Genomic DNA, 24367 nt, shown 5'->3' with positions numbered 1-24367 from the left:
TTAAGATAGGCAATGATGGAAGTCCAAATAACTTCAAATAGTCAAACTAAATTGAGTTTAAATGCAAAACCGTACGTTTCTTAACCATGTTTAGAGATACATGTTCCATAAAAGATCAACTCTACTTTAGAAACCAGAGTACTTTAATTTATAGTTATTGGATTCTTTAAATCATTTCTTATATCCTTCATTCAATATCTACTAAAATACCAAGTGTTCATGAAAGGGGTCACTTACAACTTGAAGTAGTGACAAGTAACCAAGTCCAACATTATCGAAGTTGACTTTCAGGTTTTTCCATCGCACAGTGGTACTGCCATTCATGAGGGCAAAACACTCAGAACGATTTTCAACTTGAGTTACAGAAAAGCGTTCCCCATCTGTGGTGTTAACACACTCATAGAACTTGCCAGCAAACAAATTCACTCCCATGATGCTAAATATTAGCCAGAATATGAGACAGACAAGAAGCACATTCATGATGGAAGGAATCGCTCCTATAAGTGCATTCACAACCACCTGGTGTACAAGAAAAGGAAAGAATGATTAGGATGTGTAAGAAAAAAAAGACTGAGTAGGCAATATCAATTTAAGATTAAACAAAGTAAAAAAATTTAAAGGCATTTTTAAATATTTAAAACCTCGAATCAAACAACCAACAAGTACATATTAAATGCCCACCATATGTTTAATAATCGCCAAGCAAAACACATTGAAACATGAGTTCTGTGATTACTGGGTTTATAGACTACATAATTTACACAGTAAAACTATTAGCAAAAGCACAAGACAAAACGGTGAAAATATTACAATTTAAGTAAATAAAAAAATAATAGACACTTGACAGTGTTAAGGTGAAATCATAAAAACCTATACACTTTAAAAATGAAAAAAATGATAAAAACAAATCATATGTACATTTAAAATGAATAATCCTAGAATTTCTCAGCAATAAGTGTCCTCCATGTAATAAAAAGTCTAAAATGTTTCAGGTGGAGTCAAGTTTGGGAGTCTTTTAGTGCTTTGAACTCTATAGATTTAGATAGTTCTGCCAAATGAGAATTCCGTATTTTATTTTATATTTTATTTTATTTTTGCAGTACTAAAAATGGAACCCATGGACATTTTAACTCCATGTTACACCTTCAGCGCTATATTTTTAGCCCTTTCTTTCCTTCCTTTCTTTCTTTCTTTCTTTCTTTCTTTCTTTCTTTCTTTCTTTCTTTCTTTCTTTCTTTCTTTCTTTCTTTCTTTTTGGTGCTACTGGGGTTCCTGGAAACCCTTCTACCTCCAGGCTACACTCCCAGACCTATTTTATACTTTTTTTTTTTTTTTTTTTTTTGAAACAGGGTCTCTTAACCCAGCGAGGCTGGCTTCGAACCTGTGCGATCTCCTGTCTCTGCCTCCCAAGCATGGGGATTACAAGCGTGTGCCACCATGCCTGGCTTTAGTCTTTTCCTTTTTGAAACAGGGATTCACTGATTTGTGAAGGGCCTCACTAATGCTGGGATTACAAGCGTGCACCACCATGCCCAGCGAGAATTCCTTATTTTAGAATTCCTTATTTTAACTCTAACAATACTTTCCATGTAAACCCTTGGCCAAATACAAATAGGCTTCTCTCAGTTGAAACAAAAATGAGGCATCATTCATCTTAATACTTTCTTTATTTCTGCCATTCAGCATTTCCTCTGTGAGTGATCATGGGTGCCCTTTCCTCAACTGTCCTTCATGGCATCTCTTTTTCATTTTTTACTCTCCAGATTTTCTTTATTACTCTAGCTTCCAAATATACCTGACTTATTATTCTTCAACTCTAGTCCCCCTGGAGTACAAGTATGTTAAAGGTTAATTTGTTAGATTTTAGCAGTGTGGTCCCTCATTTTTTCATCATATTAAGCAGGATCTCAAGACAGTTCCAAATAGGACATGCCGTGGGTCTCTATCTAGGAGATTGTCTACAATAGAGATTGGCAAACATATTCTTAAAGATTTTTAGGCTACATAGGTTAGTTGATCTCTGTTGCAACTATTCAACTTTGCCATTGTAATTATAGATTATACATAAACAAATGGACATGGATATGTTTCAATAAGACTTCCTTTATTAAAATGGTCAATTATCCATGTGTGGCTCTGGTTTCTTGACTCCTGTGACCAGAGCAATGATTATTACTCTAGAGTCTGGACCTGATAAAGGCTCCATGGGAACATGAGATAGCATGAAAAGCATTATGCTTGTGCTTTCTTTCTGGAGAGATAACATGTTTTCATCAGATCTTTATAGTACAAAAGACTTCCAAAGATGTTTAGAAGAACAAGACTAGAGATGAAGTGCAAGTGGACAGTCTTCAGCCTATTTCTTCATCTTCATTTCTCGCTCTCCCTCCACTATGCTTATTAACAAAGCACACCAATCCTTCCAATGCCCCCAAACACCTTAAACACTCAACTCTGTGCCTCTCAACCATACAGAATCTGTTCCTTGAATGCCTACCTGCCTGTGGATTTGGGCTTACTCTTTTAGTCATGGCTCCAATGGCAGCAATCTTTCTTTATCATATTCCTTTGTCGTCTCCTCCTCCTCCTCCTCCTCCTCCTCCTCCTCCTCTTCCTCTTCCTCTTCCTCTTCCTCTTCCTCTTCCTCTTCCTCTTCCTCTTCCTCTTCCTCTTCCTCTTCTTCTTCTTCTTCTTCTTCTTCTTCTTCTTCTTCTTCTTCTTCTTCTTGTGGTACTGGGGTTCCTGGAAACCCTTATACTTCCGGGCTACAAACAGGGTCTCTTAAGCCAGCCAGGGAGACTGGCTTTAAACCAGCGCGATCCTCCTGTCTCCACCTCCCAAGCACGGGGATTACAAGCGTGCACCACCACGCCCGGCGTTGTGTGCTTATTCTTTTATAGAAGGTTCCACAGGATACTATTCCTTTCTGTTTATCTGTGACAGTTGGCTGTACTAACTCTTATGGGAATTGGATCTCTTTGCCACTCTGTACTCTTTATACTGCAATAGCTGACATATATTTGGTGTTAAGAAAATGTCATAATGGGATGAATGGAGAGAGGCACCTGTCCCTGTGATGAGAAGCTAATTGGGAAAATCAGTCGGCTTAACAAGCCTCAGAAACTCTAAGGAAACTTATTGCAAAATATATCAAATGCATTATTTTGTTTTCCAAAATAAGCCTACTATGTGAGGAAATATTTTCATTCACATGGCTAGCAAATGTAAATAAACGTTTACTCCTCCCAATTATTAATATGCTTTCTTCAATACAGTTAACCTGTATTATGCATAAAAATCAAGTGTAAAAAGCATAAACTTAAAGACTGACTTAATTGCAAAAGGAACTGGTTTTGCACAGATGAGCATCTTCTCTGTTTATGAAAATGTGGCATGCCATTCCTCAACTCCAAGGAATCCTCAAAAGTTCAGGGTAAAATGTAATATCCTATTAATGCTCAAAAAAATTAAGCTGATGCCAGAACCATATTTCAGAATAAAATATGCAATTTTTGATTCCTTTATGAAAAAGAGTATTTGAATTTTGCTTATGAATTTTTTTACATAATCATGATCTCTCTTCGGCTAGCTGGCTGAAAGATCTATCATGTTCATACAAGGCTGGTTAAAGCTCAGAAAGCTCAGAGTTCTAAGAAGAGTTTTTTTTTTGTTTTTTTGTTTTTTTTTTTTACTTTGGTTTGGGCTGGGGCTCGAGAGATTTTATTTTTAATATATTGTCAGACAATTCTGATCATTAATTAGTGACCACACTTTGAGAATCTATGAGTTAGACTAATCCCCAAGTAAACTTGCTAAGAGACTGTAGAAAGACAGGTGTTCAGGGGAATGAGTAAGTAAAATACAATATAATGAGGGTTCTAGGTATGTGATGATAGAGGTATGTGATGATAGAGGTATAGATGATAGATAGTTATGCCTGGTAGTGAATAGAAAGGGAAAATTCAAATCAAGTTTAAAGATAGATAGGCGTTTGCTCCCTTGCCAGTGATGAGCTGGGATTGAGGCAGCAGGGATCAGCAATCCAGGCTAATAGAACAACAGAGGATGAGGAATCAGGATCAATCTGAAGAGAAAAAAATCTACCACGTCGTATCCAAATGAGGACATGGACTCTGATTATACCTAACTTGACTATTGTCTTCCATGTATATTATAAAGAAGTTGTTGACTTAATACAGCCCTTAAATCCAGATAGGTTACAGTTGTTATTTATCTCACCTTGTCTCTGCTAAATGTGGAGTCTCGTGCCAAGGAAGTAAGTTCTCAAAGCTTTAGCTATTATTTTTAAATGCAATTTTGATATAATTCACTAACTTTGAACTATTAAGAAGGAAATTAAATATCATGGATAATGTTACTTTATTTCCGTATTCTTCTTATGCTTCCTACCAAGGGTAGATCTTTGGACAATATTTAAACACGTGATATAGGTATATCCTTGACTGATATTTGAGCGGTCACTAACAGTGATCTTTCAACTTGAATTTCTAGCATAGGGAAGACTTCCATTTACAAAGAAAAAAGTCACTTATGTGGATCATCCAATTGTCTATTATATAAAGGAATGACTACTGTATTGATTTATTCCTTTGTAAAAACAGTGTGTACTCTTATTATATATAAACAGCCCATATATATGTATGCATATATACATGTGTAAATATAAACAGCCATAATTACTATAAACCATTTTATACTTTAAATATCCAATTTAAAAATTAAAAACTTTATATTAAGGAGCTTAATATTTTCTTACCCTCATTCCTTCAAATCTAGATAAGGCTCTTAGGGGTCTTAAAGCTCTCAGTGTCCGAAGGGATTTAATGGGGCCAAGATCTGAGTAGCCAAGAGTGTTTGCAACTAATGTAACCAAAGAAACCTATAAAAAATAACATCTCATTAGCTGTATCAATGAAATGACAAGGCAGGAAAAGAAAAAAGTTCAAATCCCACTCAGAGAAGTACAACAGGAACAATATAATTTTCTACATAGCTATCTAGTCATTGGTTATTTATTATTTTATTATACCTAAATAGAAATAATACACATGATTTTCATCTTTTGTAACCAATGGTTATGTACTTGCTTATTAAATTATGTGAAAATAGTTCACATAATGTGAAAAGTGAACTAGATCAACTATCAAAATATTTGAAATAAAACTCCCTGCATAACAGCAGGTATGGTTCTGAAGCTGACATAAAAGAGAGGTATTAACTAAAACAGATCTAAGCCCAAATAGCAGCCCTATTCAAACGCAGCCTGAAGACTCGTGATTTTGAGATGGGGAACATTTACAGATGAAATCGTTTCTGCTCTTTGATTTCTCATAATGGACACCAACAAATTTATCTTGTAATAATTTATAGAAGAAATTATCAGTTATATTGAACAGAATAAAAACAGATGGAGTAATTAGATTCTCCATAAACATAAATACATAAGAGCTTTTCATGTCACACCAGTCACAATGACCATAACTGGTATCCAACAGGACTTTGTGTTCTTCTCATAGATTATTTCAGAAGAAAGAGCATGGTCAGAAAAGAAAGCAATACTCATGAGTTCCTCAATGACTTTAGCTTTGAATCTGTAAGTGCATCCAGTCTCTGAAAAAGTTCCTTAAGTATTCATGTATGCTAGGTGTAGTGGTACATGCCGGCAATCTTGGGATGCTAAGACAGGAGGGTTGGAGATTCAAGACCAGCCTCAGAAACTTAGTGAGACCTTGTCTCAAAATTAAAAAAAAAATAGGGCTAGGGGTGTTGCTCAGACATAGAATGCCCCTGGGTTCGATACCCGGTTCTAGAAACAAAACATACAAAAATTATTTATTGTATACTCATTAGCAGGAGATAATGCCTAAGAACAGCACTTGGAATATCTCCATTATTAATTACAGTAAGGATTACTTTAAGATGTTCAGAGACAACTTTCTTATATTTAACTATTTTAAGGAATAAAAAGAAATTCACTGTTGCTGCTACTCAGAAAGTAAACAGATATGCAAACTAGGGGATGTTAAAGTGCTTTCATGTTTTTTGTTTTTTGGTGGTACTGGGGTTTCTGGAAACCCTGCTGCCTCCAGGCTACACTCGCAGACACCTATTTTTAATAGATTTTTTATTTGGAAATAGGTTCTCTTAAGCCAGAGAGGTTGGCTTCGAACCTGCGCGGTCCTCCTGTCTCCGCCTCCCAAGCATGGGTGTTACAAGTGTGCGCCACCATTCCTGGCGCAAGTACTTTCATTTTTACGTGGTTACTTTGGAATATCTCTCCAATGTAAAAATATGTTTATTTTCTTAAAAATGATGGAACTAATTGTTCCTCTTATCACTGCTATATTCAGTCAATTTGAGTCTATTATTTGTTAAGTACACTTAAAATGAATATATTCTAATTTTAGTAGGAAAAATAAGCTTTAAAATATTTGTTATAATGTGAACAGTCCCTAAGGAAGTAGTAGACCTGTTCTCTAAACCACTGTTAATTGAGCTTTACAGTATGGAATATATAAATATTTCTGAGAAAACTGCTGTGTGTATAATTTGTAACTGAGAATATTTATATGCATCTCAATATATGTATCCATCTGTCTAGGTAGCTGTGCATACCTTTGTATATTCACAAGTTTGTACTCATACTGATGAGTGATGCTCAATCACATAATTTTCAAATAATCAGAAAACAGCAGAGCCCCTCCTCTGCACAGCAAGTCAAATCAGTGACTACGAAACCTGCACAAGCATTATATGAATCTGTAAGGCTTGTTACAGCAGTTTGGTAGGTTCTGGCCCCAAGGCTTCTGATTCTGTACGTCTTTGGGGGCTTCTGAGATTTTTACCTCTTGAATGAGTTATCACAAGTGCCAATGCTTTTGATTCAGAGATCACACTTTGAAAACAACTGCTATAAATTATTTTTTCATATTTTGAGAAAAAAATTTCAGGCTGGGAACAGTGGCATGCACCTATAGTCCAAGCTACTTAAGAGATCAGTAGACAGAGGACAGAGAATGGCAAGGTTGAGGCTAGCCTGGGTAACATGGAAACATACCGATAATCTGCATTGTAACAATATAATAATAATAGTACTACTACTACTAATAGTGATAATGATAATAATAATAATAAACAACTACCTCTATGTTAGCAAAAATATTGTGGTGGGCTTTCTGTCTGTATTTTGCACTAAAAAGCATATGTATGTGTACATGTATATATTTGTTTACAAAACATTACATAACACTTCAAATAGAAGTTATATATTTCAGTGCTGTATATCATGTGGTTCTAAACATTCTTGTTATACACATTGAGAATTATCAGTTCAGATTTTCAAATATAGAAAAAAATTTCTTATGAAGAGCCCTATATCTTACTTTAAAATAAATCCAACTTTTCTTACAAACTTTTATTTCTTATGATGAATATTAAAAATGTATAATTTTGATATTTTGAAAGTTTTAAAATAGACCAAAACATATTTAAAGGTTAAGGGAAAATTACCTACATTACTTCTTTTATTTTGTTAGCCTTAAAAAAAGCACTATTCTTTATTACAAAAGGATTCATCTTATTTTTCTTTCTCTAAGTGGTAACTAGATAACCTATATGTAAAAAGTAAAAAAATTAAACAGTATGAAATCTTTAATATAAAGTATCTAAAATAGAATTATCATAGAGGAGAATTCTATATGTAGTATAATAAATACACTGAGAAAAATATGCATGTAGTTTATATAGAAAACAAAAATGATAGTGAATTTAACATATTGTACAATAAAAAATACTTTACTGATAATCTCAGTACTTGAGAAGCTGAGATAGGAGGATCCTAGTGGCCAGTCTCAGCTAAGTTAGTGAAACTCTGTTTCAAAGTAAAGCATAAAAAATAGGACTGGGGATATAGCTGGTGTGTGTGTGTGGGGGGTGGGTAGAATGTTCCTGGGTTTATACCCCAGTTCCACAAACATACAGAAAAATTACTGAGCCTTATGCAATGGTGGGTAAATTGAACTTTTGAGTAATTATGACTAGTTTTAGTTTAACTTTGCAGTTGGAATTTGCTATTTATAGTAATTGTTATAATTTTCTTATGTATGAATGATGCTGTATTTATCTTTTTTGAATGATGATCAGACTCTTGGTTAAATGTGAAAGCACTTGTTGTAATATAAAATTTGCTTGTTGCCTTCTAATTATTCCAGGAATCAGGTGGGAAACAATTCTTTAAAACCTGTGGAATAATACTGGATGTTTCTTCTCTAACCATAAGGGCTAAATTCTGAAAATCTAAGGGAATTACTAAGAGACTAAAGAACATATTGTGAGAAAAATAAGACTGGGAGATCAAGATCATGAACTATGAAAGCCTTTTCAAAAATATAAAATACTTTCAATGGCATATTATTAAACTGCATAATTAAAATAATACTATGCTAAATAAAAATGAATGAATGAATTCCCCCTTCCATAACTACCCCCAACAAACCTAGTTTTTACTTTTTTTTAATCTTAATAGTGATATTCATATATGTATTTTTAAAAAAATATCACTTTCTCTGGTTATCAAAAATGCACATAAATGTCACAATGGTACAGAATTTATAATCAATAAAAGATTTATGTTCTAGTTTTTACAGATAGGATGAGTTTAGGGTACAAATATTAACTAAAAATATAAACCTTTGGCCTAAAAGTACATGAAGGTAACAAACATTAAAATACCTTAATATATTATATTGGTGAAGACATTTTACAACACATAGTAAGAATAAATTGTCTTTGAAAATTTACTCCAAAGTACCTACATCAACAATTAAGAAATCCAGCCAACACCAGGCATTGGTGAAATAGGTTTTATAGCCATAGGCTACCCATTTTAGAAGCATTTCCAGAATGAAGATGTAGGTGAATATCTTATCAGCATACTCCAGGATAATCTTAATGGTCTTTTTCTTTTCAATATATATATCCTCAAAAGCCTGTGAAAATAATACTCAATTTCAATTCATGCACAGATTAAAATTTATGGTTCCTAACACAATCAGGAAGTGCAGTTCTGAGAGTGAGTCACTGAAACATGATGCTGCTGTGGGCCAGCTGTCTTTCTTCTAGTTCATAGCTATTGCATTGCACTCTGTTCCAGTCTTCTCACTGGTTGCTTCAAGAGGGAGAGGGAGAGAGAGAGAGAGAGAGAGAGAGAGAGAGAGAGAGAGAGAGAGAGAGAGAGAGAGAGCAGGCAAAATAATGAAATCACTTATAATCTTCTGAAAGAACCATGATCTCTGACGCCTGTAGAGATTTCTGTCTTCATCTGACTCTCTTTTTCCTCCCCATTCAAATTGAATGAGTCTTGATAACTTCAGACACCAGCCCGGGCTCAGCTCATCTTACGAACTTTTCATAGGTGTGAACTTATGGCACCTCTCTTTGGGCTCTTCCTTGCTTGGGTACCGCAGTGCCTACCACTATGTTAAGAACACAGCAGGAGGAAAGGATAGGCTTGCTAAATTAATGATTGCAGATGCTTAGTAGGGCTACAGAACACAGAGGATTCCCCCCTTAATTCTGTATTCATATTTTATCATTCATCAAAAGCTGTCACTACAGATCATGGTTAAGTTCACTCCATGAATGTGACACTTATTATTCACTAAGAGCTTTTAGTAAGTGACAGAATGATATTTTGGGCATAGCTCTAAGTCCCTTGGGAAATAACCTGAATGGACTTAAGAACTGAGCTCACTGAGACACTGAAGGTGATTGCTAATCTAAATAGGTCTAATTTATTAGAATTTTATCTTGGATGTTGAAGTACCACACACCTCATTGGAAGATATAAAAGCTAAAAGACCTTGTACTGCCTGTTTACAGTTGTGGGCATATGCCATTCTCTTTACTTTTCCCTCCAAGGAGTTTTGCTATTAATCTGTTAAAGACAATCCCTAGTATGGTTTTTAAACTATTGGTATCAACATTGAAGAAAACAGAGAGAATAGACAGATTTGCAAAAATGCACAAAGAAGGTGCCAGCAGCTGGTGGAGATCCTGAAAATTAGTGAACTGAAATGCAGGGAAAGGCCTCTACCCCTGGGGACCTTCCTGCCCCTTTCTCTAAGTTCTGAAGGAATCGGCAAGCAACCTACACAGATATTCTGGCAATGACCTGTCAGTAATATGCAATGACAAAAGAGGGGCCTGGTCACAAGGAGAAGGAGGTCTGTTCCTAGGTGAGGCATGGGCTCATAGCAGGGCTAGCAGTGAGTGTTCAAGGTAAGAACCTCATGCCCTGCCTGAGCATACCTCACTCTGGCTGGTCCCAAAGCCTGGCACAGGACTCTGCTGAGACACAGGTCCTTGCTTCCAGGGAGCAAAGAGGCAAAGATGTCACTGTGATCTCTGGGTGATTTGAAGCTGAGATTTCACTGGTTCTCTTTTAATTTGAAGTGGTCTCTTTTTGAGTAAAAGATAAGGTAGTTTTGAAGTTAGACTTCAATATATATATCAATATATATTTGAAGTTAGACTTCAATATATATTATAACTCAGTCAGCTACTAGATTTGGGACACTAAGAAACGTGTTAAACTTTGTATTCAGCTTCCTCTTTGGTAAAAAGAAAGAAAATACCATCATTTCACAGGGTTAAATGAGAAAATTTACACAAATAATTTGAAATACAATAAATGGGCACTAATAGATAGATGTTAGTTTTTATTTATTTTTATAGACAGGTGTTTTTAAAATCTAGTGCAACTGGAAAACTCCCTAAGTAACCACCAAAAAAAAAACAACAAAAAAAAACCACTTCTTTTTGAAATACTTTTTTCTTCCTTCTCTGATTCATTTGCATTCCAGTTTGGAGGATTCCTTCCCAGAAAATGTGATCTCTTTTTTAGACATTTGTGAATAAGTATTGTGCTAAACTTTTCTTTAATGTTTTAAATCTCCTCTCTGAGAAAAATCTGTTACATATATGTCTCAGCCTGGGATAAACTTTTTAGTTGTTCGAAATACAAGATGTTAGAGACAGTATTAAGATTCTTACTTACACAGTGCCAGATAAGTAAAATAGTGTTTTATTTTCTCTTTTTTGAGAGATGAGACTTGTTTGGAAAGGCTGTCCACTGTGGGTCCTTGATGGAAACTGGACCTTCCTGCTACATAAGCCCAGACTGAACGGTCCTTTGTGCTTTTCATTCAGGCAATTGCTTGGGGTTTAAGGCAAGTAGCCTTGAGGCATGAGTTAGTGTCTATCTTTGAGATCAAGAGCTGTGTTGCTTAGTGCTTTGTAAAAAAGGATGGTTTCTTAGCTGGGCATGGTAGCACACACTTATAATCCCAGAATTTGGGAGGCTGAGACAGGAGGATCAGGGTTCAAGGACAGTCTCAGCTACTTAGTGAGGCCCTTTGCAACTTAGTGAGATGCTGTTTCATAATAAAGAATAAAAAATAAGGTTGGTGTGTGGGGGTGTAGTTCAGAGGTCGAATGCCCCTGGGTTCCATCCCCTTTACCGCAAATAAAAATAAAATAAAATAAAATAAAATAAAATAAAATGATGTTTTCTTTAAGCTTGAAGTGTTCCTTGCCTGTAATGTTAACCATGTAGGTGTTCAGAAGTTATGCAGGCCCATACCATGCCCTTATCGGCTTGGGGACTGGAGAACCAATGTTAACTAGTTGAAGGTCATGCTACCTTCTGAGACCTAAGCAATGAAATCTTCATCTCTAAGCTAGATATCTCATATCCTCTGCCAGCACTCATGAAACTAGAACAGTTAGCATATTAGTCCATGAATGCAGGAATATCAAATCCCAGATCCATGAAGTCTGTGTATGAGGCAATTTATAAATTTCTTGAGTATCCTCTTTTTAGTATAACGGAACATCTAGTAGCCCATCTAGCAGGATCTGGACTCCTAATTTCTTCTAATGGCTCCTTTGTGTCAGGGTCACAGGAAAGAAAAACAATCAAGGAAAGGCCCAGGGAGATCATAGCTCTCCTAGATCCCTTTCAATTCTTGTACAATGTGCTTGTATAAGAATAAGAATGAGCCGGGCATGGTGGCGCACGCAGGCTTGTAATCCCCATATATGGGAGGTAGAGACAGGAGGATTACTCAGGTTCGAAGGCAGCCATGCTGGCTTAAGAGACCGTGTTTCCAAATAAAAAATATAAAATAGGTCTGGAAGTATAGCCCGGAGGTAGAAGGGTTCCATCCCCAGTACTACTAAAAAAAGAAAAGAAAGAATAAGAATGAGAATTATTGTCCTCTTCTTGCCTTAAAATTATCATCAGTTTTCCTTTATAAAAATATATCAGCTGTTTCAAAAGCTGACACTACCTTCTTCCCAGTGTTTCTGGCCACCTGCACTTGCTCCTCCCCACTCCGTTCTCTACAGAGGAGTCACTTGTAGTCTCCTGAATGTCTCAGCCTACTTTGTTTCCTGGTATGGCTCAGCTCTGGAATGTCTCTCCAAATCTTATGTATTGGAAACATCATCACCAATGTAACCAGGTGGACAGGTGGGAGTTTCTAAAAAGATTAAATTATGAGGGCTCTGATCCCATAGGGTGATTAACCCATTTGATGGATTCATAATTTGAATGGGATACTGTTGGTAACAGTAAACAGGTGGGGCATGGCTGGAGCAAGTAGATCACTGGAGGTATGCCCTGTGAAGGTATTTTTTTTTTGTCTCTGGACCATCCTCCGGCCTCTCTCTCTCTCTCTCTCTCTCTCCCTCTCTCTCTCTCTCCCTCTCCTTCTCTCTTCTGCCTGGCTGCTGTGAGTTGAGCATCTTTCCTCTTCATGCCCTTCTGCCTTGATGTTTTTCCTCAACTCAGGCCCAGAACAATGAAGTCTGCCAACCATAGACTTCAACCTCTGAAACCTTGAGCCCAAATAAACTTTCCCTTTTCTAAGATGTCTGATATTTTTATCACAGCACCTCAAAGGTGAATACCACATTCTTACTATTGTACACTTGTTCCCCTCGGCCTGCTTTGCTTAGCTGCAAAATGCTTATTCTTTCTAGATCATGGAAAACATTCTAAAATCTACCAATCTGAATTCACTAGTAGATAGTTGTTCTCACTTCTACAGAGCCTTATGTGTACCCCTCATTTGTGAATGCATCCCAGTTATGGAGATACTCTTTGTATTTTTCTCTTCCCCATTATTCTCTCAGCTCCATGAGAATGGTACCTATATTCCTTTCCATCTTTGCATTCGGCATAGCAATAGTAATGTAAAGGGTTCTAGGTAGTAAACTATTCATTGAGCTCAACCAAAGTGTTATCCTTGGTAACTATAGCATTGGTTCTCAAGTGAAACAACCTTCATTGATATTTTATATTCTGGCCTATTTATTAGGAAATATTGACTTTGCCAACTTATTGACCTAACTAAATGTGAGATCACTTACCAGAGCTCCACTACTGAGCAGGATCATGAGAACAATGAAGCTTTCAAACCAACTGTGTTCAACTATCCTGTAGCAGGTTTTCCTGATGTTCCACCAAAATTTTCCTTTCCCAGACTCTATGTTAACTTGGCAGCATGGGAATCTGCGTACACAACCTGGCAAGAAAGACATGCATAAAAGCTCTTGATATTCAGAATAAATAAAATGCTTAGAATACACGATTTAACAAAAAACCTTTCTGTGATACTCCTGAAACCAAGTGAGTTTTAATACTTATGCCACTAATTTCCATTTCAAGTTGGATGCCACCTTCTCTCACCTTCTAATGTCCATGGTTTGTCTTTCATTTGTTATTTTTAACTTAGAATGTATTATGGTTCTTTGTAATTACCTGATTTATATTCAATATCACCTGTACTGCTTAAGATATTTTTATTGAATGAATGATTGAATGATGATGAACTAAACTCTGCAGGCAAAATGCATTCCAGGCCTTCTTTGCTGATGAATATTTTTGTGTGCAACCTGAGACCATTCCACTCTTCTCTTAAATATTTTTGAGAAAAATCATACAAAACAACATTTTGAAAATTACTGAAAGGTGATAAAAGTAAGCTCACTTAAAGATGTGAATAAAACTATTTTAAGTATCATAAATTAAACAGAAATCTTACTTTGAATTCATAGATATATAATTTATTGCTATAAAAAATGAATGTTTTTATTTGAAAATGTTGAGGGTTAGCCCTAGGGAATTTATTATTTTGGGTTCTGGATAAGGAGAAATAAATGTTATTTTAGACAACTAAAATAACAAATATGTAAAGAGTACATTAGGTTCTTTGGTAGCATGAAAGAAGTCTAATTAACCTGGCTTGTTTTTGAAAAGAGGACATAAGAGGCTTCTGGGAAGAAGTGGGACCTAAACTGAATCAAGGTGTCAAAAAAAAAAAAAAGAAAAGAAAAAGAAAGAAAGAAAGAAAGAAAGAAAGAAAGAAAGAAAGAAGAAAAAGCACTCGGAGCAGGGCAGGTGCATGCCTGTAATACTAGTATTTGGGAGGCTGAAACAGAAGGATAACAAGTTGGAGGCCAACTCAGCAACTTATGGAGACTCTGTCTTAAGATAAAAAGTGCTGGGGGGTGGAGCTCAGTGGAAGGGCATCCCTGTGTTCAATCCTCAATACCAAAAAAAAAAAAAAAAAAGAAAGAAAAGAAAAGAAAAAGAAACAAAAGAGTCTGGGGGGACTGCCAGGAAAAAAGTACAGCAAAAGATGTCATGTATAGGAATTATAATTAGTTCATAATTATGACGAAAGCAAGACATCCATAGATGAGGATAGAGAAATTGGCCAGATTATATAAAACATTTACTCCATTTTAAGGAGTTTGGTTTGTAGCCTATGAAAGTTGAGGAGTAAATGAAGAGTTGAAAGCAATGAGTGCTATAGGCATATTGAATTAAATAAATATCCCTAATAATGTGTGGAGACAGGTTGAAAGAGGATCAGAGAAAAAGGCATGGATGAAGAAAGACCTGGAACAAGGAACCCATACGGGATTATGGTACAGTATCCTCAAGAGGCATAGATTATGACAATTTTAGTTAGGAACGAAAGCAGCAACAAATTCAATATGTATCTGTCAGGTAAAACCAGCAGGATGTGATTAATGATGTCCCTATAAAATGAAGGCCATAAAAATAGGTGCTGAATTGGGAGATGATAAATTTGAGGTGGTTGTGAAATTTTTGAGCACAGATATCCTATAGATATTTAGAAACGTGGATCTAAGGCTTAGGGAAAATCTGATTAGAATATTATATGGAAAATTCACTAGTATGTATGTGTCAGCTAAGATCAGGACAATTCTTTCAGGTCACATATATAAAGTATAAAGAGAAAAAAAGGTTGAGTCTGAAACATTCTGGAACAGGATTAAGAGGCAGAATCCAATAGCATGCTAAAGCTGGCTCATAGTGGCTTATGGTAACTCACTATTAAATTGTCAGGAATTTGCCTGTCTGTTAAATGCAGCCATTATTAAAAATTAAATTAGGTAAACATATAATTTAATATAATTCCTTTTAAAAGCAATAAATGCTAAAACTCATCCCTTCCTAATTATTGTACCATATTTCATTTTTAGCTATGCTCTTGAAAAAAATCTACATCTATTCTAACTGGATAGTGAAATATGCTATACTATCTGGCTACTGAGAATCATTTTTTAATTCCATGTTCAGCAAAGTCACAGCAGTATCAGAAATGAGAGGAACCTCTACACTACAAAAAACATCAAATGATGTAAATCAGAACTTCTTGAGTTTATAGAGTAGATATAGAAAAATGATTAGGAACTGTTAATAAAATAAAGAGCTAAAGTATCTTGTATTCATGACCATTATACTGTGAACAGCACAAGTAAGAGAAAATGTTTTATTATTCAAAGCCTATTATCTAATTAGCAAAAATTACTCACATATTGATATATGAATGAAGTCTGACACATAGTTTTCATTTCACTTTCATTGTACTGATTGATATAAGTGAAATATCAACCAATGTTTATGTTAAAACTATACTTTTTCATCAATGTTTAGGGCATCTAAAAGTACAAAAACGTGGCAAACTTCAACAAAGGGCTCTGCAAAGAAACAGTTACATATACGGGAGGTACAATAAAGGAAGTTGTGCATAATTTTATTTGCAAATTGTGTGCCACACATTTTAATATTAGCAACATGAATGATAAAATGATTTGCATATACATATTATTTTTTCCTTTGGAGAACCAGTTGTTACATATTTACCTGCATACTCCTAGAACAAGTAGAAGAAGAGAAAACTTTGAAGGAGGAAGAGAGAGTAAAGTGGTAAGAGATGTACACAGAGAATTAAAAGCCCTTGTAAAGCAGAAGTCAGGGAGTAAGAAATTTTATGGCAGAGAGGGAAACAAAATCATAACAAAATCATGAACATGAGAGGCCCAGAATGATAATGAATAAAATGTATGCCACTGTCAACATGATTTTTATTGTAATGAACTAATGGGAATATATTAAAAATAAAAATAAAAATGTAAAAATATACTCAAAATTTAGGGATTACATTGAAAAATTTTAAGACAATAAAAAGAATTTCCAGAATTGCTATAAAGAAAAGGAAGAATTAAATAGAGTCAGTATAATTAGTTCCCTTAATAAAATGTTCTATGAAGAGTTATTTTAGATGAAGATATGAAATTCAAGAGGAGTGCTGATTAGGACTTTTTTTAATGTCTTTTTCAGAAGTTTTCTTTTTGGAAAATTTGAAAAAATTAATTTCCTTTTCTATAAAATGGTATTTTGGCTTAAAAACAATTGCTCCTTTTAAAGTAATTATAAGCTGGTAATGTGGTAATTATTACTGGTAATTACAAGCTGTATGTCCTGAACCGACAAAGCAAGCATTCTCTCTATGAGCTACACTTATTGGACGGTTTTGTCATGACTTCTTTTCTGTTTCTGAAGTAAATGTAGTGCACTGATCCAGGTGATATAAGGAATTTCCAAGCTCTTTGTTTTCTAGCTCTACAAAAATGAAGTAAGCTATGTCTCCCCCTGCCTAGAATCTCTGGTGTTTTTGCTATATGTAATTTATGTGTTCCTCTCTTTTTTCTCTAGAACACTCAAGTTTTCAGAAAGCCAAAAATTGGCTATGCTCTGTACTTCTCTACATGGCTTAATATGCATGTGTAGCTGATTTTTAAGAGACTAAATACCCAGAAAAGGGGCTTTACTATCATATAAACACTTAGCCACAATCAGAGAGGCCACATATCTGTAAATTGTAGAGTTTACAAAAAGATCAGATAGAAAAGAAAAGAAAAGAGAAGCCCTAGGTGAATGGAAAATATACACAGAGCTTTATTTATCCATTGGTAAGGACAGATAAAATGACCTTACACCTGAAAGGTTCATTATCATTGTACTTAAAATAATTACCTTTTACTTCAAATATTATTTCTTAAGAAAAACATTTGATTAAATGATATGGTGGCATAATAAAAAAGTAGGGCCAAGAATGAACTCTCAGATAATCTCTTTTGGGACAAAATAAAAACACCAGATTGAGTGAAAAATTTGAGATAGACTATTCTTAATAGAAAACTTCTTGACACTTGATAATTTCTTTTTCTTCTCTTGTGGAACTAGAGATTGAAATCAGGGGCATTCTACCTCTAAGTTACACCCCCTGACCTATTATATTTTTTCATTTGTTGTTTTGAATCAGGGTCTAAGTTGCTGAGGGCCGTGTTGCTCAGGCTGATCTCAAACCTGCGATCCTCCTGGCTCAACCTCCCAAGTACTGGGATTGCAGGCATGTGCCAGCACTCCTGGCTAGACTTCAGACTTTATACAGACTTGAAAGCAAAGACCACTTGCAGAAGAGAATCTACTTTCTCCAAGTAAAAATTATTTGAGAAGGAAGTTTTTCATTTGATTAAGAAGATTTTACTTTCTAGAATTTATGTTTGCAGTTTTAAAATTAAGACAAATGCTGTGTTTTGAGGGAAAAACACAGCATTCTAATTAGAAAAGTAGTAAACATTCATTCTGAGAGGAAGGTTCATAAATATTGCCCTCAGGGTTTATCACACCTCAGAGAGTTTCTCTCTTATTTTGAGGTAGGAGTGCTCAATCGCTGTCTGGTCTTTATGCTAAGGTCATCCCAAGAGAATTTCCAGCCTAGCTGGTTAGCAACATTATCATACCTTCTCTTTAAAGGACTATTAATTAAATGTAAACATAACAGAGAACCTCTGAAACATTCTAATGAGTCCCAGTGGGAAAATTCTATGTCTTTTGAGTGTTTTCATTAATTTGCTCTCATAATACGTTACATAAAGTCTGTGCTGGGTTTCATCATGTTAAACCAATGATCTTAAATAAAAAAAAAAGGAACCTACTGACTTCTTCAAAGACAGACTACCCATTAATAAAAATATAACAGCATGATCAGTAACAAGCTTCTTCCCCCACTTTCTTTAAAATATCTATCCTCAAACACAAATGTTTTTTCATATTTTCCTTTAAAAAGAAAGAAAATAAAAGATAGAAAGGAGTTATTTATTAACAGAAATGCATTGAAGAAAAAGAATAATCTTTCTTTAACTGAGATTATGATTATTATAATTAACTGTATAATTCAAAAGGAGTACAACATGAAACCAGGCAGAGTCAGAGTCAACTCATAATCACAATTATATAGGCTGCCAAGATATGCAAAGTTAAGGATAGGGAAGAACAGTGCAAGCCCCTAGCAAGGAGTTCGAAGTGTTGAGTTACAAAGCCATGGAACAGAGCTAAGGAAAGACAGGGCATAAAAGGGAAGAGGAAAGGAAAATAAAAGGAGCAAGATTCGATGCAATCAATAAACCGCATTAGCAAGGTGATGGTGACAAAGCTGGACAGAATCGATGAATGAGAGGCTATCATTTTAGCATTCAGCTTCAGCAAAAGCACAATATTCTCATTTAACTGTCTCTCATACTTCCGTTGATTTTCTACTGCCTTTCTGGTAACAAAAATCTCTGGAGGTTAAATGATGCTCTGGACTGGGTGTGGTTATATTTCAGTTCTGTAGACCAGTAGTAAATTCCTGAGAGTCACTTCCAGTGCAAATCAGCAAATTCCCAATTTTCCATCCTTATAAACCCAAATTTCTTAAAGTTTTCACATGGCCGCAACATAGTTCCACTTTCTGAGGCCCTAATTACTGAGTCACCTTTGACTCTTTCCTTTCTTTTGCACCCCATATTCAATCTATCAGCAAATCTTCTTGCGCTTTAGCTTTAAAATACACTCAGAAAGCCTCACATTCTTACCATCCCCACTCTACCACGCTCCCACTACCTTAGCTCCTGTCAGCTCTTACCGGGATTAGTGCAGGGGCCTCCAAGAAATCTCCCATCTTCTGTCCTTGCTATCTTTAGGTGTCATGTTATGAAACTTTTTAGTCATATCCTTATAACATCCTCCAACGCTCTTAGGATCCTGCCCCTATTACATTTTTGAACTCAACCCTTAACACCTTTCCCATCTCTCAATCTGTTCCGTATCCGCCGGCCCCTTGGTTTCCTCCAAGTGCTATGAATACTTCCACCTTAATATGGCCCCCTTGTTATTCTGCCTACAACACTTTCCCTTCATTTGTTCACATAGACTGACTTCAACTTTCTACGGTTTTCTGATCAAATGACACCTTTATAGAAAGGTTTGAGCCACAATATTTATATGAGAGTATCCATCATTTATTTTTTCCTTATCCATATTTTCATGTTTATTTAAGCAAGGGAAATTGTTTTAATTACAGGTCTATCTTCCTCCAGTGCTAGAGACTGGACACGGAGTACAAAAGGTGTTTAGTAACTATATATTTATTGGAAGTAGGAATTGTAAGTAATAAGTGGTTGAAAGGCTGAGCAAATTGTTTGCTCTGTACAACTTATCCGGCTGAGCCTTTTAATTTAATTTTAATTAATTAATTTATTTTGATACTGGAGGTTGAACCTAGAGACATTCTACTTCTGACCTACATCCTCAGTCTTATTTTATTTTTTATTTTGAAACAGAGTCTCACTAAGTTGCTGAGGGACTTCCCTAATTTGCTGAATCTGGCTATGAACCCATGTTTCTCCTGTATTAGCCTCCCAAGTACTGGGATTACAGGTGTGTGCCTCCCATACCCAGATCAGGCTGAGCTTTAGTCTGTTAGATCCAGTGATTCTCCGGAGAAACACATCAAAATGATGAGATTCTGAGTTGTGATCAATGGTCCACGCCAAGGTTCATTTGAAAATATGTTTTCATCAATTTTGGAATTATAAATAATCTTAAAGAAATAAAAAATATACTCTAATTGATGTTTTATAAAATTAAAAATATTCTTGGTAAAGGTCTATCCCAGTAAGATGGTACCTACAGTAAGAAATGAGTAGTATAGTAGTAATACCTTCTGTTGAGAGCTTAAAGTTTTTCTGAAGCTATTTTCCGTTTTGAATCCTTGATTTGTTTGATGACCTGACTTCTTTCTAGTTATACTAAAATTATATGTAAAGGTAATTAATATGGATAAGAATAATCTTTGTATTGTCTGTACTTTATAAGGCAAGTAATCAATATATTGAGAAATAAGCCATATATATGGATAAATTCATAAATGCCCTTAACACAAACAATTCTTAAGGAAACTCCATGGGCTTTGCCTATGGGGCGAATTTCAGCAAACACAAAACTTGTATCGATGGGGTGTGATACTTCTGTGTTTCTTGTATAATATAAAATTTGGTATATACTTAATGAAAAGCCATTCACTCTTTATAGACTGTAGATATCTTCACTTTTCACTCACATTGCTTAATCCATGGGTATTTTAGAAGACCTCTTAAGAAAAACACAGGGCCAGTCATGTGCACCCTTGTAATCCCAGTACTTGGAGGGCTGAGACAGGAGGATCGCAGGTTCTCAGACAGCCTCAGCTACTTAGTGAGGCTCTCTGAAACTTGGTCAGACCTTGTTTAAAATAAAGAATAAAAAAACAGGGCTGGAGGTGTAGTTTGGAGGTAGAATGCCCCTACGTTCCATCCCCAGTACCTCAAGAACAGAAAAGAATAAAAGAAAAATTTGGGGACTGAAGGCAAATCAATAATTTCTACCAAAATAATGATAGCAAAAGTCAGCCCGTTAATAAATAATGAGTTATTAGCATCAATTATCACAACATTTTCAAAAGATAGTTAGCGAAATACTTGAAAACCAGTATGGACTGACTGTAAAGTACAAAGGAAGCTAGGTATTGTGCTAGTTAATTAGTAAACATTATTTCATTTGAACCAACCAACATCTCTGTATACAAATGTTATTAACCCCATTCTACAGATGAGATAGCTGAAGTACAAGATTTTTAAATTTCCTCATGGCCTCAAAAATGGCTAATATTAGTCTAACTAAAACCCATGTTTATCAGGCTCAAATCTTGTGCTCTATATTATTATATTGCAATCCTGCTCTAGATTTTTGTTTTTTACTTAGATAAAACAACACTTATTCAGATAATACTGAGCACTTTCCTGGGTCAAGGGCAAAGTTACTACCTTAGAATAAAGCCCTTGGAAAATTTCAACAGTAGTAAGAAGTTCAGTATGGTAGAAAGTAAAAGGATTAAGAGAGAATAATAAAGTTTATTTTTTTGTTTGTTTTTTGCTGTACTGCAGTTGGAACCCAGGAGAATTCTACCTCTGAGGTACACCCCCAGCCCTATTTTTTATTTTTTATTTTTGAAACAGGGTCTCACTGAGTTGCAAAGGGCCTCACTAAGTAGCTGAGGCTGTCTGTGAACCACAATCCTCCTGTCTCGGCCTTCCCAATGCTAGGATTACAAGCGTGTGCCACCATGCCTGGCTTCATTAATTCATATTCTAGTGATCTGCAGTGCTGGGAATGTGAACTGAGGACCCACAATGAAATGAATGTCTCTACAGTAGCAGGGAATTATACAATATCATTCACTGTCAGATGGAATTATTGTGAAGAGGGTATCATCAATGTGGAAAGTGAAATTTAGAGAGCCCCGAAGACTTGCCCTTCATCATAGAGCCATGGATGAGCAGCATAGGATGGAATCTTCTGTTTGGGAATTAACCCCCAGTTAGTATTATATCTTAAGACAAAACTCAAAACACTAAAAATTGTTCATGTTTCCATTTATCTCTTACCGTCTGTAAAGCACGCTTCTGGCTCATCTGCATTCACAGGTTCAGCCTCTGCTTCCTCTCCTTCTCCTGGCAGAGGGTTGTCAACAGTGCTGCACTCAGAGGAACTCCATCGGTTCAATCTCTAAAAGGGAATTCACCACCCCCACCAGAGAGATTATTCAGGAGTCATTCAAGTCCTGCATTTAAGCCTCATTTAATAATAAACCATGCAAAGTGTTATGAAAAAAGTTTAACAATATGATGACCATAAAAATGTAGAACTACATATTGAGGTCAAGCAACCTTATGATGCATCTATACTTGATCCTTCTATCTACACATCCTGTAAAATAAATTTTATTTTTAGGATGCTAAGTATTTTGACAAATTAGCATAAGGTACTATTTTGATGTTAACTAAAACTTTTGCAAGATATTGGCCATATTTTTCTTACTTTATATTTAACATAAACATATTCATAACAATTATTATTTTAGGGCAGCCAAAACCTTAATAGCAGTAGTATACAAGCGACAAATTGTCAGTGTTAGATAGGCAAAAGGTTAGATATGAGTGTTGAAAGAAAAATGTGTAAAACAATTAAGATTTAAAAATAGCGTGCAATAAAATCCAAATGTATGTTTCTCTTTGATTTAAAAGTACATAGCAGGATAATATAGATAGAAGGTCTTCAAAAAAGACCCCAATATCAAATATTGTATTCAAATCAAAATGAGAAAGACCATACCAACACCACCTATCTTGGTTTAAATTTTAGAATATAGTAGAAGAGATCATAAAGTATCATATATAATGTAAAGAGAATGGCTACTAAAGGGAACAACACCACATGCAAGCTCTGAAACAAAGAGTCAAAGAAATTAAACATGGTAGACTTACACATGGGAGCAACGGATTCATTATCATTATGATCACAGAGCTGATCATAACAGAGACAAGTCCTCCCAAACTTTATGATCAGATATGATGTCCACACACACACACGAATACACAGAGATTTTTAGAGAAAATACATACAGTAATTGTAGCAAAACTGTCAGATCTCCCTAATATTGTTTTATAAAAGAATAAAGCAGCATATCAATAAAAGTGTTTGTTTTACATTTTATTTACTAAATGACATGTGAATTCAGAAAACTACAAGTTACTACAACATGTGCTTTTCATATTAAGATTACAACATTATTTTATTGTAGCATAGTTTAAGCAAATCCAAGTGCTAATATAAGAAAATGCTTACTTTCATTCAGATTATATTTCAATTCAGTAATTTATATTAGTATCATAGAGTCGATCTAAATTATTAATTTTTAGAGAATTATATAGAAGTCAAAAGTATTATTTATAAGATTCACATTAAATTCTCAGTGCTATTATATAGTATATAGCATCAGAATGAATGACATTGATGGGGAGAGGAAGATATAGGAGGAGGACTTAGTGAAATTTATTAAATAATGTTATATGCCTGATATGCCAAAAGAAGCAAACTATTTTGTATAATTAATATGTACCAACAAAAATTTAAAATATGACACTGATAATGTATTGTACCTAAGAAATAGTTTACCTAAATGTCTTTTATAACTGGAATAAAAAATTGTAAACACAATATTAAGTTAATATTTCTAAGCTATATTTGCATAGATGTATTATTATACCTACCAGGTTGAGAAATATTTTAATAGTATTATTTATAAACAACATCAGTATAAAATTTAATTTAAAATGGCTTTTTAAAACTGATTGAATTCATCTAAAATTACTTTAAATTTAGAAAGAAAAAAATCAATTATAACTAAATATTCTATAAGACTGAAGGTTTTAAAAATATACATTATTCCAGGAAACAATATTTGGGAAATTTATAATTACTAGTATTTCATATTTGGCCAATTGCCACAAAATTCTATTTTAAGCACCACATCAAAGAGTTGTCACTTATTTGATGAGTTCAAATCATACTTACTCAGATACAAGCAAATTGTAACCAAGGAAATAAAAGACAAGAACCTGGTTTCTATGAAGCTGAGACTAAGCCCTACAACTCTAAAAATAAGAGAATTACTGGCCTAGATTTTGCAATGAAGCAGTGGGAAAAATTGCTGATAGAGAGAGTACAAAGGACCTCCTGGATATTAACCAAAATATCAACAAT

The 24367-nt window shown here is 34.9% G+C and overlaps 1 protein-coding gene across 7 annotated transcripts in view; it reads right to left on the bottom strand.

Annotated features, from left to right (window-relative positions):
* SCN9A (sodium voltage-gated channel alpha subunit 9) overlaps positions 1-24367 on the bottom strand; it is a gene marked incomplete at both ends in the record, with an annotated part of 99279 nt that overhangs the window by 20039 nt on the left and 54873 nt on the right. For all 7 annotated transcript variants that reach the window (XM_080689177.1, XM_080689174.1, XM_080689176.1 and 4 more), the window contains 5 exons: positions 238-519; positions 4778-4900; positions 8835-9008; positions 13456-13610; positions 22210-22330. In XM_080689177.1, coding sequence (XP_080545303.1) covers positions 238-519; positions 4778-4900; positions 8835-9008; positions 13456-13610; positions 22210-22330 — 855 coding nt within the window. The remainder of the gene's footprint in view (positions 1-237; positions 520-4777; positions 4901-8834; positions 9009-13455; positions 13611-22209; positions 22331-24367) is intronic.

The sequence above is a fragment of the Muscardinus avellanarius genome (genome assembly GCF_963383645.1).
Source record: "Muscardinus avellanarius genome assembly, chromosome: 2".
Classification (NCBI taxonomy): Eukaryota; Metazoa; Chordata; class Mammalia; order Rodentia; family Gliridae; genus Muscardinus; species Muscardinus avellanarius.
Note: the sequence above shows the minus strand (reverse complement) of the source record. Positions and strands in the feature narration are given on the sequence as shown.